The 18774-nt window shown below is 37.4% G+C and overlaps 1 protein-coding gene across 1 annotated transcript in view; it reads right to left on the reverse strand.

Moving 5' to 3' along the window:
• Nucleotides 1-897: 897 nt before the first annotated feature.
• LOC127838916 (uncharacterized) overlaps nt 898-18774 on the reverse strand; it is a 53811-nt gene continuing 35934 nt past the window's right edge. The window contains exons 9-11 of the mRNA XM_052367023.1: nt 16765-17474; nt 14796-15005; nt 898-4188 (exon numbers count right to left, since the gene is read on the reverse strand). Coding sequence (XP_052222983.1) covers nt 4175-4188; nt 14796-15005; nt 16765-17474 — 934 coding nt within the window. The 3' untranslated portion in view covers nt 898-4174. The remainder of the gene's footprint in view (nt 4189-14795; nt 15006-16764; nt 17475-18774) is intronic.

Genomic DNA, 18774 nt, shown 5'->3' on the forward strand with positions numbered 1-18774 from the left:
CAGTTGCCTAACACTAAAGATTTTTCTTAAATAGTCCCAAAAGTGGCCGGAATTACGTACATGACCAGTAAGCCATTTTTTCCCCGGGGAAAAACTGGCCGGAGGAAATAATGGACCGCTACACCGGCCACATAGCTTTTGTAGAGAGCTCACATGAAATCCTTTCTATTACCGTTCTCCTCTACCTTTGATTCAAGTAGGGCAGTTGTCTTTTTCTAGAATAAGTGTTTGCATTTAGCGCCCTTTATGTATTTTAACATTGTATTATTCGATCGTCTGGTATTCAATATATGTGAACATGATCTGAAATATGATTCTATTTTATTATGAACAACACTGCTTAGACATACTTTGAAAATGTGCAAAAGTATTTATGAGTATGCATCATAAAAATATACATGAGTATGTATTGCAATTCATTAAAAATATAAACGTTAATACTCTTACAAATCAAAAAGTTGCCTTTCAAATATACCTTCTTCATATTGGAATTTTATATAAATGGCTCTCAAGTTTTTCCTCCGTTATCATACGTTACTCGCTTAAAAAATGACAGTCTTTTGACGCTCAGGTATAAAAGAGATACAAGAACAGTCGTTTATTTGTTGACAGGAAGACAGTTTTTAAAACAAGTATCGATAGTCACAGAAAAGCATGCTTAATTGAGCTTAATTGTGCATCATGCGCTTTACAATAAACCACCGTTTACATTTTCATTTGTGGGATTATCAGCTAAAGAAAAATTTCAACATGTAAACAAAACAGTTGAGTCAAAGGCCGACTCTGACACCTATCTTGTTCTTGCGATAGGCAGCACGGAGTGTTGGTAATTCGAGACTAATACGTGCAATTTATGTACTTAATACCTTGATATTAAACACAACAACAAGTCAAGAAAATGTCTGATAATACTTTAATAAGTTATTTTATTTACATATTCAAACACACCAACAGTTTTTGCCATCCCTAGTATAAAAATGCATGCCTGCTGTTCCAGCAATAATGAAATCGTCACTAGCATTTATTTGATAATTGTCAAAATGCATAATTTATGTTTTATAATAAATTTCAATACCTGAATATAAAATTGATCTTTTTATAATACTTAAATAGATTTGTCAATTTCTTGAAAAAACGTAACAAACAATAGCTTTGCGGTAGGAGACATGTGTCCCCCACCCTACAAACAGGGCTTTGAACTAGTGACCCCAATTTCAATAGGGGTCATCTACTGTCCAAGGCCAATGCACATGTGAAGTATCAAGCCAATCGATCAATACGTTGACGAGTTATTGATCGCAAACCATTTTTCACACTTTTTATGACAGCGACCTTGACCTTTGATTAAGTGACCCCAATTTCAATAGGGGTCATCTACTATCCAAGGCCAATGCAAGGCCAATGGAAGTATCAAGCCAATCCGTGAATCAGTTGACGAGTTATTGATTGGAAACTATTTAACACTTAGTGTGACAGTTACCTTTGACCGAGTGACACCAATTTCAATAGGGACCATCTACTGTCCAACACCAATGAACATGGGAAGTATCAAGCCTATTGGTCAATCCGTTCTAACGTTATTGATCGGAAACAATTTTCAATCTTTGTGTGACAGTGACCTTGACCTAGTGACCCCAATTTCATTAGAGGTCATCTACAGACAAGGGCCAGTGCCACATAGTCAGTATCAAGCCAATTAGTCAATCCGTTCACAAGTTATGGATCGGAAACAAACTGGTCTACCGACAGACAGACGATCGACGACAGACAAACATCCAGCAAAACAATAACCCCCTCTTCTTCAAAGGTGGGAATAAAAATATAATAAAATACATGTATTTATATTATATTGCAGTTAATCCAGTTCCACATTTTCAATTAGAGTGCACAGATGAATAAACTGATGAGCTTGCATATACGTCAATAACATAAAGTCAAATACCAATTTGCTATTGGTTCCAATCCACCATTATTATTACTGTACTTTTTTCAATATAAACAACTCGCAACTACAATAACATCATAAGAATTTTAAAGTCTTAACATTAGAAAGCATTCCTTTTTCATGCCGGTTGCCTAATTACCAAACAAATAAGAAATAAGATAAACACACGACAAAACACATGGAAAAAACTGGGTTCACTGCCTTTGAACAGTCATTTAAAATCACTAATGGGGCACCTTAAAGTCCCAATTCGCGGAATATATCGTTGTTTTGCATATAATTTATATAGCGAGATTTTTTTTCTTTAATTCATTTAAATATATTTTTTATCGAGGTTGACATCGAAAACCTGGTCAAAATTGGTTTTGAATCAATAAAATAATATATAAATGATCATAAATACATGCAATAGATAAAAAACATTGCAGCGTCGCGAGTTATGCGAATTATATCTTTATAAAGCTGTCGCTAAACATTATAAGCATATGGAAGATAAATACATAGATTAAGCAAAAACGTAGCGTTACAACTCAGTTTCCGTCTGTATCAGATGTATTTGCATTTGTTCTTACCTTCTCTTCGCTTAACTCGCCCGCATCCGCAATTGTGTTTGTCTAGGTTTGAATTTACGTGTCAAATCATGAATATTAATTAGGATTTCAACCAGATTTTCAGTGAAATCCTCAATAAAAAAAACATGTTTTCTTACGATTCTGCCCATATATATAGCTATGAACGGGGACGTTAAACTCGCACTTGGCTCAGATTTATTAAAAAAATAATTGATCTTATATCAAAAGACAATTAGGATAATAAGCGAAGCAAACATAGTATTTTTATTAAAAGAAACAAATATCAATACCAAAATATTGAAAGTATATTAGGCACAATGTTTATATATAATCTACTATATTCCATTACAGATAGATTACTTTTCCAATCCAAAACTGTAAAATAGTCGCTTTAAAAATTATTAATCGTGCAAAAGGTGTCTGTTTTCATAATCTCATATAAATATGCATATATCAACACAGATTTTGAAAAAGTATTTGGTTACATATTTTTTTATTAAACTTCCTTTGCCAAGACATGAACGAACACTATCAATTCACACAAAGCACAAATTGTCATGCAGATTGCACATTGATAACAAATCATTTCAGTTTTCTAACTAAATACTTAAAAGAAGTAAACAAATATGATTCAAATTTTAAAACATATAAAAATGTATAAAATATGTGACGAAACATTAATAAACCTACATACATGATGTTCAGTAAAAAAGTGCAAAATGTGAATTAAAACAAATAGTAGCAAATCATTTAATCAGAACAAATTTTACAGTGTTTAAACTTAACTTACAATAAGCTTAGTTTAGCTTCCATGTCAATCCACATATTACTGTGTATATTATTCATGTTTATGCATTCCGAAATAAACATGTTTAAACCAAATTTGACATTCATTTTTAACTGATTCATTTAGTATACTTTAACATATATTTTCAAATGATTTGTTGAATAAAAATGAAACATTAATATGTAATAATATTAAGAGATTGAATAATGTTTTATGATTTACTGATATTTGTACATGTTGAAATTAAAGCGGGTATATACGATTTTTTATATGTGGTTAATTGTAATATATTGATAAAATATGTTACAATAACATAAAATGGGCAAGAAAAATTATACATTAAAGCCGAATTTCATAAAATGCAGCGAAGACAAATTAGCGCCCAATGTCGATTGTGACGTACATATTTTCCTACAATAACCGAAGCATTCGTCTTTGCATTAGGATCGGAGTTAGTGTTCGTGTGTCGTATGAATAGATATCATTGCAGGAATTCAAATAAACCGTTACACTAAGTTTAGATTTACATCGTACATGTATGGTATACATGCTGGCGAATTCGGCTGTACAGCCGTTTTCAATTTCAGAATTAAATATCTGGCTTATTTCGCATTTTTCAACACATGTTCTTCTTAACTTTTATTTTAATTTATATTGAAATATATATATATAAGTTTTTTACACATTTTATATAAATTCATAAATATTTGACAAAATCGTATATACCCGCTTTAAGAAATAATTTCTACATAAGCAACATTTTAGCTGTGTGCACAATTCAAAAGGCAACACTGTTTTGACATAAAAATCTGCAAGCAGGGTACCATTTTCCTCTTGTCTCAATATGCCAGTATCCAGAGAGTGTGCAATTCATGGATCACATGCTGCAAGAAATCAATAAATTATATTTATTTTAAGTGTTATTTTTTCTAAACTAAAATATATTTCAGTAATCAATGAATAAATTAACAAGGGACAAAATTGTTACAAAACCAGATTTTCAATTTGAAACTAGAGCTTTGTCACTGAGGTGACGAATACCCCCACCACCGCATTGACAGAATATTTTGCATGTTGTCTTCACAAAAAACAGCGGACACCATGCTCAATGTTTAAAACGCACTTAGTGACCCCGTGACCTAGTTTTTGACCTGCCATGACCCATTTTAGAACTTGGCCTAGCCATCATCTAGATACAACTTCTGACCAAGTTTGGTGAAGCTCGGATGAAAACTACTTGAAATAGAGAGCGGGCACAATGCTCAATGTTTTAAACGCACTAAGTGACCCCGTAACCTAGTTTTTGATCCGGCATGACCCATATTCGAACTTGACCTAGCCATCATCTAGATACAACTTCTGACTAAGTTAGGTGAAGCTCGGATGAAAACTACTATAATCAGAGAGCGGACACCATGCTCAATGTTTAAAACGCACTAAGTGACCCAGTAACCTAGTTTTTGATCCGGCATGACCAATATTCAAACTTGACCTATCCATCATCTAGATACAACTTCTGACCAAGCTTGGTGAAACTCGGATGAAAACTACTTGAATTAGAGAGCGGACACCATGCTCAATGTTTAAAACTCACTAAGTGACCCCGTGACCTAGTTTTTGATCCGGCATGACCCATATTCGTACTTGACCTAGACAACATCTAGATACACTTTCTGACCAAGGTTGGTAAAACTCGGATGAAAACTACATGAAGTAGAGAGCGGACACCATGCTCAATGTTTAAAACGCACTTAGTGACCCCGTGACCTAGTTTTTGATCCAGCATGACCCATATTCGAACTTGACCTTGACATCATATAGAAACAACATCTGACCAAGTTTAGTAAAGATCGGATGAAAACAACTTGAATGAGAGAGCGGACACTGAATACGGACCGACCGACAGACAGACAGACAGACAGACAAGCTCACTCCTATATACCCCCCTAAACTTCGTTTGTGGGGGTATAACAAGAGAGCCAAAATGTCACAAGATACGCCCGTTTGAAGGTTTTGGACACCATGCTAAATGCTTGAAATGCACTCAGTGACGTAGTAACCTAGTTTTTGACCCGGCATGACCCATATTTCAACTTGACCTAGATAACATTAAGACACAACTTCTGACAAAATTTGGTGTAGATCAGATAAAATCTACTTCAATTAGACAGCTGACACCATGCTAAATCCTTGAAATGCACTAAGTAACCCAGTTACCTAGTTTTTGACCCGGCATGACCCATATTCGAACTTGACCTAGATATTGTCTAGATACAACTTCTCACCAAATTTGGTTAAGATCGGATGTAAACTACTTCAATTAGAGAGCGGACACCATGCTAAATGCTTGAAATGCACTTAGTGACCCCGTGACCTCGTTTTTGACCCGCCATGACACATATTTGAACTTACCCTTAACATCATTTAGATACAACTTCTTACCAATTTTGTAGATCAGATGAAAACTACTTCAATTAGAGAGCAGACGACATGCTTAATCCTAGAAATGCACTAAGTGACCTTGTGACCTAGTTTTTAACCAGATATGACCCAAATCTAAACTTGACCTAGATATAATTTAGACACAACTTCTGACCAAATTTGGTGAAGATCGGATAAAAACTTCTTCTATTAAAGAGCCGACACCATGCTAAATCCTTGAAATGCACTAAGTGACCCTGTGACCTCGTTTTTGACCCGGCATGACCCATTTTCGATCTTGACCTAGATATTGTCAAGATACAACATCTGACCAAGTTTGGTGAAGATCGGATGAAAACTATTTGAATTAGAGAGCGGACACTGCTGTGGACGCCGCCGCCGCCGCCCGCCAAGGGTGAAACTATAATACGTCCCTTTTGTTTCAAAACGGGCGTATGAAAAAAGAGTCTGATGTAAGGATACAACTCAAACTAAACTGATTGATTACAATAAACCCCCTTTGTTTCAAAATAAATCTTTTAAACAAATGTGCCAAATGATTTTAAAATCTCACAATGAATGGTATAGTTATGGCACAGACAAGCTCATTTATGGCTATTTTGGACCATTGAACTCAAAGTGTGACCTTGACCTTGGAGAAATTGATGTAATTCTTTCGCGCGACACACCGCCTAATGATGGTGAACAAATGTGCAAAATGTTTTAAAATCTCACAATGAACGACAAAGTTATGGCCTGAACAAGCTTGTTCCGCCAGCCAGCCCGCCCGCCGACATTCGCCAATCTAATAACCAGTTTTTTCCTTCGGAAAACCTGGTTTAAAATAACTTAAATCATTGTTCAGTAACCAACCGGAAAAATAAATATTTGTAATTACAAAGACCTTGACCTAAATTGCATGCACGAAACAAGCAATTCCAGGCAGGGCCATGATATCAGGGTCTTTAATGTTGAGATGAAATACAAGCTTCAAGAAGAGCTTTTGTAAATCATGTTTGCCCCAGACTTGCTACAAAGCTGTCCATGAGACCTTGCAGTTTGATCTCTTGATATGAAAATCATGTGGGGTTATCTTTTGTCAAGACTAACTAGCTTCAAGCAGAAGTAAAAGATCAAGCGCATCACCCAGACCCCTTGCATTAGATTTTACTTCGAGACGGTTAAAGATCCAGAGATGGCAGAGGCATTTCAATCACAGATAGGTGGCAAGTTTGTAACCCTCAACATCCTATACTATGACATCGACACCACCACCAACTACATCATGAAGTCCTGCTGTCATTGAGCCGAAAAAGTTCTTGGGAAAGAGAAAGAAGGAAGAACAAGAGGGCCATGGGCCCTAAGGCTCACCTGAGACCCAAAGGAACTAGACTAATCTGAAAAAGTTCGGGCTGATTCATGAAGATTGAACCAAAACAGTGACTTCTAGAGTATTAACATTGTTAAGTATTTGCGAGGTCAACGTTATTTGCCGCAATTATGTATGTTTTACGTTGACGTCATCATCATTATTGTTGTTTACTTTGATCAGACGTTATTTCAGGATCGAACCAAACAGACGTGTTTTAGTACATAAGCGAAGTACCTCTACCACATTAACATTGGTGCCGTGACAAAACGATAAAATGAATCTTCAGAAATTACATTCGATTCGAGATGGACATCGAGGAATAATTCAACGTCATTTGCAAAATATTGATGATGCGAAGTCGGATTCGACGCTGATAGAGTTCTCTACATTCTCGAAGCATTGGAGACGAAAATGAAGATTTTAGAATCAATCAATGAGAAGATCCTCTCTCAAACAGAAATCGACGGTTTTCAAGAAAAGATGCTAACGACGGAACAATACACGATTGGCATGGAAATCAAATTTCAGAAATTAAAAGCCTTCCCGGAACAACAGACTCAGCCCAAAGTACAAGCACCACCGCCGTTGTCGCTACGAGAAACAGCATCGATCCAAGCGAATAACCCACAAGCGGAGCAGCCTCGTCCGTGGTTAAGTCAGTCAACGGAGCAGCTTCCTCCGTGGTTCAGTCAGTCAACTTCCGCCGGGACTCAAATAAACGCGAACGCTCTTACGGCGACCAGCAATATCGTACGTAATGACGAACATTCGCATAGACTTCCCAAACTAGCATTGCCTTCATTTGACGGAGACATACTGAAACGGCAGATGTTTTGGGATTGCTTTGAATCAACGATTTATTTGAACAGTAACCTTACGGGCGTTTCAAAGTTTGCATGTCTTCATTCTCAACTTGATGGAGCTGCTGCACGTACAATTGAAGGATTTGCGTTGACGTACGCCAACTATTCACGCGCTATTAGCCTGCTACAGGAGCGATTTGGTAGTCCGCACCGCATTGTATACGCCACCATGCAAGCTCTGATCAAGTTACCGACTCCTTGCAACAAGTTGAATAGCATGCGCAACTTTCATGACAAAATGGAAACTTACATACGAGGCATCGAGACACTAGGTCAGCATCAAGACGGATACGGAAGTCTATTGGTACCAGTCATTTTAGATAAGATGCCGTCGAAAGTAAGAAAGAGTCTTGCTAGAGAACATGGAGATTTAAACTGGCGATTGGGAGATCTACGACACGCATTGAATCGAGAACTAAATATCATGGAGGCCGGAAGTGCGTGTAATATACCGGAAATGACGGAGTTTGTGAGCACAGCATCATTCTACGCTGGATCAAACCCGAATGATCAACGTCAAAAACATCAAAAAGTAAGTCAACTTCGATTTCTTATGATGTAAAATGTGTGTTCTGCGGTGGAAATCATAAACATAAGGACTGTGTGAGTGTTCCTGACAAGAAATCAAGATATTAGCAAGTGAAACAGAAGCGACTATGTTTAACTGTCTTGGACTACATCAAGTTTCAAAGTGCACATCTTGAAAACGATGTCAAGTATGTAAGAAACAAGGGCCACATTGGCCCTGAATCGCTCACCTGAACAAATTTAATAGCCTTAGGCCCAATGGTAATTGACAAGAAACAATTTTCTTGAACAAATTTTTAGGGGAGCCTTTAAGGATCATCCTTGTAAAAAAAATTGAAAATTGAAAAACGAGCCCTTTCTGACAAGAAGATTTTTTAAGGTATTGACCATATATGGGTTATGTGACCAAATTTTTTTTTAACAATATTTTTTTTTCGTGACGTAGGAATGCTCCACTATGAAATTTGGTTGAAATTGGCTCAATGGTTTAGGAGAATATGATCTGCTCAGGTACGCTAAAAACTTAAACATTGAGATAAAAGGAATTTTTGCTTGTTTTGAAGAGATTCCTCCTTTTTCTCAAAAATGACAAGATATCATCGACTAAACAGGCAACCCATGTTTGCATAAGGATAAATCCTTTTACCAATCAACATATTTTGGACTGAACAATTTCTCAATTTCCCACAATGATTCAACCCTACCAGAGCAATTTCCTAAGCAATAATCACCTCCCATTTTAAAGGAAAAATAATTTCTCATCAACAAAACTACAGCATTAATTGATTTCTGGTGGTTAATCCTTTTCCAAATTGAAAGAGGTTGCAGACGACAAATTAAATTATAATGGAATAAGAAGAAACTGATTTAATAGGGTAGGAAGCATTGTGATGAAAGGAGAAAATGCTAATTTCAGCAATTTCTCCTTTTATTTCAATGATTTCCACAGTCACAAACATATGCAGAAAGAATTAACTGTTCTGGGTTAAGGGTTTATGTGGTCTGCAGCAAAGCCATCAGAAGAGAATCGTGTCAGAGAAACCTGGCCTGTAGCCAGCAAATCCTTACTGCAAATAATAGCACTATTAATTGGAAAAAAGAGTACACTATAATTATTTCTAAATCTGCCATCTCAAGGAGATAATTCTGGACTTAATGATCCGATGTTGCTCATTTTCGACAGGGCTCGAGTTTTCATTGATATGAAGACACTGTGCAAGTTTGGAAAGAATTGGATGAAAAATGTGGACTTTATTGCATAAACACCATTTTCTCAATTCAAGGGGAGGTAATTCTGTACTTCATGGACCAATAATGCTCATTTTTTGTAGGGTTCGTGTCCTCATTGATATAAAGACACTGTGCAAATTTGGAAAGAATCGGACAAAAAATGTGGAAGATTTTTGAAAGTTTTCACAAAATAGGTTTCTGACAAGAAGATTTTTTAAGGTTTTTACCATATATGGTCATGGCGGCCATCTTGGTTATGTGATCAAATTTTTTTTAACAATTCTTTTGTCCCATGACCTAGGGATGCTCCACATGAAATTTAGTTGAAATTGGCTCGATGGTTTAGTAGAAGAAGATCGGACAAAAAATGTGGAAGATTTTTGAAAGTTTTCACAAAATAGGCAAAAACGAATAAACATGCAAAGTTCAACGAGCTCCTGCGGCCATGTTTTTTGACGAATCAAATTTCTTTGAACAACTTTTTCAGGGGAGCCTTCAAAGGTCATCCCTGTGAAATTTTTTGAAAATCTGATGAGCGGTTTCTGACAAGAAGATTTTTTAAGGTTTTTATCATATATGGTCATGGCGGCCATCTTGGTTATGTGATCAAATTTTTTTTAACAATTCTTTTGTCCCATGACCTAGGGATGCTCCACATGAAATTTAGTTGAAATTGGCTCAATGGTTTAGTAGAAGAAGATGTTTACAAATTGTTTACAGACAGACAGACAGACGGACGGACGGACGGACGCCGGACGGTGAGTGATCACAATAGCTCACCCCGAGCTATCGCTCAGGTGAGCTCAAAACACAATACGAGTATGTGCAATCACTTGAATACCCGGAAACACAGGCAAGAACCGGAATTGTTGCCAACCATACTGGAAACAACTGTTCTCCATTCATCATCACAGAGACATAAACAGGGCGTTCTTTTTAAGACAGCCATTAGTTCTGTCTACTTTGGTCGGATACACACTGACGCATGCATACTGTTCGATGAAGGAGCACAGAAATCGTTAATAACTGAAGCGCTTGCGCGTGAACTTGAAGTGAAGCGAAATGGAACAGAGACAATTCAACTGGCAGCCTTCGGAGACAAGAAAGATCGGATTCTGCACTTGACAGCTACCATCGATCTGATCTCTGACCAGAAGGAGCGTATACCGATCAATGTGCTGATTGTTCCAACCATAGCTACCCCGATCAGCACGCGTCTCCAACACACGGATGTTCGTTTGCCTTATCTCAGGAAGTTGAAACTTGCCCATCCAGTAACTGTTTTAGTACTTAAGCGAAGTACCTCTACCACTTTAACATACATGTATTTTTTAATTTGACCTAGTGACCTAGTTTTTGAGCTGACATGACCCAGTTTTCAATCTTAGCCTAGATTTATTTGGGACAATGTGCTGACCAAGTTTCATGAAGATTGGTCCATAAATGTGGCTAATATATAGCATCAACAAGTTTTGGTTATGGCCACATAAGGAAAACAGCCCCACCCATGTTTTTCAACAAACCAGAAGAATGTTTAAACTCCAATGAGAAGTCATAAGAACAAGTGTTCTGACTAAGTTTTATTTAGATTGCACAAAGGGTGTTAACAAGATTCCTTAATAGCCATATAAGGAAAAATGTCCCGTCCCCTGGCGAAAATGTTTTTTTCAATTTTTCGAACCAAGCCAAGCTATCATCAGAAAAAATATTCTGACCAAATTTCATTAAGATTGGACTATATATGTGACTTCTTGAGTGTAAATAAGGTTTTATCATAGCAATATCAGGAAAAATGCCCCTTCCCCAGGCGGCCATGTTTTTCAAAGGACCGGAATCATTTTTGAACGCAGCCTAGATATCATTAGAATTAATGTTCTGACCAAGTGTCATGAACATTGGACTATATTGTGACTTCTATAGTGTTTACAAGGTTTTACTATAGCCATATAAGGAAACATGCCTTGCCACCTGAAGGCCAAGTTTTTCAATTGACCGGAATCATTTTTGAACTCATCCAAGATATCATTAGAACAAATGTCCTGACTAGGTTTTATGAAGATTGGACAATAAATGTGATTTATAAAGTAATAACAAGGTTTTATTATAGCCATATTAAGAACAAGAGCACCGCATAACGGGTGCCACGCTCGGCTGCTAAAGCTTGTCAGTTGTCAGAATATTTTTTTTTGGGGGGGTGGGGGGTCATGGGGTTAAGAGGGGGTATAGTTTTTGGGGAGTCAGGTGGTCGGAGAGGGGGGTCCGGGGGGTCGGGGGATGTTGTGGGGTGGGGGGTTGGAGGTGGGGGGTTTGGGAGGTGGGGGGTTGGGGGTCGGGTTTGGGGTTGGGTCGGGTGGGGGTAGGGGGATGGGGGGTCAGTTGGGGGTGGGGGTGGGTCGGGGGGGTCCGGGGGTTGGGGGGGGGGTGGGGGGGGGTTGGGGGTGGGTCGGAGGTGGGGGCGGGGGGGGCGGGGGTGGGGTCGGGGGGGATCAGGGTGTGGTGGGATGTGGGGGTGTCGGGGGTGGAGTCGGGGGTGGGGGTCGGGTAAGTCGGGGGAGTCGGTAGGGGTCGAGGGTGTCGGGGTGGGGGGTCGGGGGGGGGGGGGGGGTGGAGGTGGGAGGTCGGGAGGGGTCGGGGGTCAATGGTTTGGGTGGAGTGTATTGTGGTATGTCAGGTAAGTGTTGTTTTGTCAAAGGATCAATCAAATCCACCGTGACTGTGATTGACCACTTGAAATGTGCAGCTCCATGAGATACACATGCATGCCAAAGAAATAAAGTGCCTATGTTCAATATTAAATAATTAGCTCCCTTTTGAAAGCTTATTACTTCCCTTAAATTTGTATTTTTTACCAGAGACCGTAAAGGATGACCTTGACCTTTTACATCAATGTGTTTGTCAGAAACACAATGGCAGCTACTGCGCCGCTTTGATTTATTTAACAAAAATATATATGTGGGCAGGTAAGATAACTTTGTCCATTTAAAGATTATTACTTCCCTTGATTTTTTTTCAACCCTATACCTTGAAGGATTAAGTTCACCTTGAAATTTTACCACTCAAAATGTGCAGCTCCATGAGATACACATGCATGCCAAATATCAAGGTGCTATCTTCAATATTTAAAAAGTTATGGCCAATTTTAAGGTTTTAAACACGCCACGGACGGCGGACGGCTGACGGCGGACGACGAGCTGGCTATGACAATAGCTAGGGTTTTCTCCGAAAACAGCCTCGCTAAAAATGGCTTGCTTCCCGGAGGTCATGTTTTTCAACCAATTGGAACCATTTTCCAACTCGTCTACGATATCATTGGGGTACATGTTCTGATATCATCTCATGAAGATTGGACTAAAATTATGACTTCTAGAGTGTAAATAAGGTTTTCCTTAAGCCATATAAGGAAAAATGCCCCGCCCCCTGGCGGCCATGTTTTTAAACAGACTGGAACCATTTTCGAACTCATCCAAGATATCATTAAAACTAATATTCTGAATACGTTTCAAGAAGATTGGCCAATTAATGTGACTTCTATGCCACGCCCTCTAGCAGCCATGTTTTTCAACCGACCGGAACCATTTTTAAACTAGTCCAAGATATCATTGAGAAACATGTTCTGACCAACTTTCTAGAAGATTGGACAATAAATGCGGCCTCTCGAGTGTTAACAAGTAAAATGTAAACGACACACAACAGACAACTGGCAAATGGCCATCACAAACGCTCACCATGAGCATGGTTGTTCGCAAGTGAGCTTAAAAGTCATGGGTGACGACCGAAACCATTTAAACCATGTACCTCTGCAACAACAATAGAGAGCTGAGGCATGGGAATTACACCAGCCTTCACCTTAGGACAAAATATGAAAAAGGGAAAAGAAAGGCGAAGAAGAATATGAAAGAGGCCAAGGAGGAGTGGAATGAGGATCAATTTATCCACGTTGACAAAGAGATGACAACAGACAGCAGTAAGAAGGCCTACAGCATCTTATTGACCCTCACAAAGACCAGTTAGCCCAAGGCCAGTGTTAAAGCATACCCTAACGGGAACCTCCTGACCGAAAGTGCCGCAGTCCTGAACAAGTGGACCGTATACTGCAGAGACCTCTATAACAACCCGCTTCAACCAGACTCCAGTCTCCTTCACAACGATCCCAGGTAAGTAGCTGATGATGAAAGTCCGCTAATACTCAAGGCAGAGGTGAAGAAGACAGTGTGCAGTATAAGGTCAAGGTCCTCAAAAGAAAAGCTGGATGGATACGAAAGAGTTGACTCCCTTCCCATTAATGAGCTAATCCCAGAAGCCCACAACATACTTGACTGGAAGAGGAACTCTGTTGTCATCCCTTATTTCTCCCAAACTGCCAGGCCAGTCAAGGGAATGAAGCTGATGATGATGTGTTACCTTATAATTGATCGTTAATGAAAGCAATTTTAACGCCAAACATACTAAACTGTTTTACGCCATCTTTTTCATCTAAATGAAATAAACTCTTCTATTTCGAATGTATATGATCTAAGAAAATGATATAATTGACACTGTATGAAATGAATCGTTTAGGACATTTTGGATAAATATAGTTTAACGAAAAACACATTTGGAACTGAGTATGTAAAAGTATTCATTAATCATGTAAATAGTTTAAGATAAATCTGATTTACTGTTTTCATCACTTGATGTTAAGATAACTGTTGTAATTGGTAGAAAGGTTGTTATTTTATCTGTCTGAAATAAATTCTATCCAGACTGTTAGCATACAAAATGATATTTCTTTATGATTTGAAATCAATGAATAATTGTTTTAAGATGTATTTTATAAGGTGTTAAATTTCACATGTCTCACAATCCAAGCAAAAATAATACGAAATATTTCTGACACTCAACTTATTTAACAATTTAAACAAATAGTACATATTAATGCTGGCTATAAGTTTTTTTACTAAAATGCTGTGTAAATGGTATAGTCAAAGCATCTATTTTTAATTAAATTTCAACTTGTTCTTAAGAAATGACTTCAATGGCAAGTGAACAACCATATGCTGATGCTCCCCTTTCCAGAGATAAAAATATTAATACGTACCTGGTTCAACTTTTATCTGACATGTACGCTCAAATTCTTTTATGAGAGTATTAAAATGGCTGCCATATGTGCAGATGTATTTTCCTGGGTTCTGCTCTGTTCCATGAGTCAAGGCCCCTGTTAATAATGCCACCACTTGAACGGTATTTGTGTTTGGATCTTCCATGTATATGACAGATCCACTGTCGCCCTTCTCTGAAAAGAGCTTTTCTGCAAACAGTAAAAAATAAAACTAGAACTTGTCACAGTAGTGAGAAATACCCCCCCCCCTAACGCAGCAGTTTCAAATAAGTTGCAAGTTGTTTCTATGAACATTTTAAACCTCTGGCATGGCCAGTTTTAAGCCCAGTTGCATGATCTTAAGAATATTTGTAGAGTACAAATCTTTTGGCCTTGTGGAAAATATTATGTTAGTTATTTTGCTGTATAAGTCTTAACATTAAGATGTTACAGACAATGTATACCCCGCCATGGACACATTGTTGTCAAAACAGTGCAGTCAGAACTTGCACTTGCGTTTTTAAGAATAAGAGCCGAGGCCATTTTGGCCCAGTGACATGTGAACAAACTATGTAGAGGTCCACTATATGATGTTACCTACAAAACATCAATATCTGAGCCTTGCTGTTTCAGAGCAAAGCATGTAAGTTTCATTGTAGAGGACCTCTAGAGGATGCTACAAAAATGTGTTAATGACTTGCAGAGTTATGCTCCACACAAGAAATGAATTAAACAAAAAAGCTAAAAGCAATTGCTCCAAAATGACCAATAAGAGAGTTCTGTTTTTTGTTATCTGCACTCCCTCTCAATGTCCTCTAGCAATGAAGTTTTATTGTAAAATCTTCAATACTAAACAAGTTATGCTCTTGGCAAGAAAATTGACTAAAGAGCAAAAAGTCTGTTAATCCTTAAGAGTGTTATGGTTCGTGTACTATACACTTACAATCTTGGCCCTTCATGAATATATAACAATCTATTTCAATCCCTTCAACAGTTCTTGAGTAATGCTCTGCACAAGAAACAGGAGATACTGAAGGACGGAAAGCCGGACAATGCAATAACTATATGATTCCCTTAATGGCATAAAATCATGCCATTAAGATCATACTTGCTTCTAGTTGTGCCTTTTGATGAAAATTGGGCCAGAGGTTATGGTGAACAAACGCAGGCTTAGGTCAACAATCAGGCCAAAGGTTACGGTGAACAAACGCAGGATTAAGTTCACAATCAGGCCAAAAAAGGTTACAGTGAACAAATGCAGGCTTAGTTAAACAATCAGGCCAAAGGATATTTTAAATAAATGCAGGATTAAGTCAACTATGAGCCAAAGGTTACGGTAAACAAACGCAGGCTGAGGTCAACAATTTGGCCAAAGGTTACAGTGACCAAACGCAGGCTTAGGTCAACAATTGGGCCAAAGGTTATGGTGAACAAACACGGGCCAGAGGTAATGGTGAACAAACACAGGCTAAGGTCAACAGTCGGACCAAAGGTTACGGTGAAAAAACACAAACTTAGGTCAACAGCTTCTAATTAAAACCTGTTTTAATATTATTAGATCATTATTCCATAACTTAATCCGCACCTGGTATGTTTCCCTACTCACTCCTTAAAGGAAGATAAAATTATCCTATTGATTTTGACTGGCTTATCTCTGATAATTACTGTATGAAGCTGACTTTCTAATTCTGCTTAGAACAAATATGGCTTTAACTTATTGCTTTAAGCTGGATATTTCAATACTTAGTAACTATGAATATTGAAAAAGTTTTATCTTATTTAAAATATATTATAGTTTGTTATACCTTAATTATAACACTATTGACATTATGACTTCAGTTTAATCGAACAATGCTGGCCTATTTAAGAAAGTAAAGCTATACATGTCATAATATTAGTATATTCAAGGCAATAGTACACTTACAACTTCAATGAATTTTCAAGTTCTTTCCACAGAATTATCACTCACCAGATTGATTGTCATCAACATTCGGCTCTACAAGAATCTGGAATGGTGTGCTCATATTTGACTGTGTAGCACTTTCAGGCTGATAGAGTCTCCCAGCAGCATCCTTACTCAGCGTGTCTTTGCTGATCACCACTCCAGTGGTAACACCAGTCCTACTTCCGTTCTTGGACACGCTTTGGCCAAGATTGATGCCATTTTTATAAATATTCCAAGGAACGTCTTTTATTGTACCCGATTCCAAATTCATGCTTATTCGGGAGTCACAATGAACTTGACCTGTAACCTTGATAGCAACAATATCGTGAAATTGTGACCCACCCATTTCATGTTTTGCACATCCAAATTCAGATTTGTTTTCGTTTTTAACAATAAACACGGTTTTAGAGCAGCCTTCCACACAATGTTCACAAGATATGGCATACATCTCTGGTTGTGGTAGATTTAATTCTTGTATTCGGACAAAACATCCCAAGGTAAAGGTAACACCACCTGCATTCCCGTTGCTTTTGTCACTCCACAACAAATGTCCACTTGATACAATACACTTAACTTGCCTGACTGGGAAGCATTCCACTGTGTTATAGTCATGAAGATACTGGTATTCTTTTAGGATACTCTGAATGTCCTGTTGGCCTTTGTTTGACAAGGGTTTGTCCAGAAAGAGTGTGAACTTTCCATAAAGATGGCCACATGCAGAAACTTCTGGAATTCTGAAATATACAATAATAACAACTTTATTTATGTTTTAGTTTTTTATTATAATACGGAATAATTAATATATATTTATGTTGAACAGTTTCAATAAGGCCTCTCACTGTCATGCCTTAAATACCCCCATGTTACATGTAAGTAGGCATCTGAAGTTCAGTTTAAAGAATTGGTTTCATTACAATTCAAGCTTTCTACGGATACAATTTCATTTTGAGATCTCGTACCATAAACCAAAATATGCATTGGACAAAAATTTCAGCATTTACATTTACAAGGGCAATAATTGTGAAATTATGAAATCAGGAGTAATGGTTCTTATGTACTGTACTGACCCTCATTGAGATCTTCTTACATATAAATTTGATATAACTATAATTTTAAATATATGCTCTGAATAAAATATGTTAAGTAAAAAACTAATAAAGTTCAATTACTCTAAAACTATAGAAGCAAGAATAGTTGCTTTTGTGAACTTCAGTTGCGTTTTAAGTTGACACTCGTTCTAGTTTTCAAGATTCCCACCGAAAAAAAAAGTATAAAATTATAACAAAGGGCAATAACTTTCGAATAATGAAAGCATAAATTATGGCTCTTTGGTAATGCACACCACCTCAATGAGATGTATATAGCCTATTATGTTCCTCATTTATCTACCAGTTAACTTAAGTATAAAGTTGAAAACATTTTTTTAGTTTTCAAGTTATTCTTCAGATAAAATTGAAATATACAAATTAATAAAGGGCAATCACTGTCCTTGTGTGCGTCATGATTGTTTAAACCTAGGATGATGCACCACTTCATATCATGTCAAAAATATGCTTGCAAGTTTGAATGTTGTACGCTGGAAAGTGCAGGAGAATGCCACCCGACAAGTTTTGGTTTACAGACAGCAAGACAAAAAGACAGACAGAAATAAATGGCGATTCAAGTATACACCCGTTTATAACTATTTTTTTTGTTATTACACTATAAAGGGTGGTTTAGGGTTATTTTTACTATCAGCGACCTGACCACTGATCTCTGGTTGATTTTAAATGTTATGCTTAAATCTCACATTGTAATTAATAAATTTAGTAAGAGTCATGAAAGTATCTTCAAATATTTTTAAGTAATCACAGGATCTACTTTTGACAGACAGATGAGAATGCAGAAGGGAAATTCCGTTCCTGTTGAATACCAGTCCGAGAGTCAAACAGACTGTATTTTCTACCTTGGAAAGATAAATATACACATATTTTGATATAGGTCATATTTTCTGACTGTTCAAATTATAACTGCAATTATCTTTCTAAACTATCA

Source organism: Dreissena polymorpha, chromosome 1 (assembly GCF_020536995.1).
Source record: "Dreissena polymorpha isolate Duluth1 chromosome 1, UMN_Dpol_1.0, whole genome shotgun sequence".
NCBI classification, from domain to species: Eukaryota; Metazoa; Mollusca; class Bivalvia; order Myida; family Dreissenidae; genus Dreissena; species Dreissena polymorpha.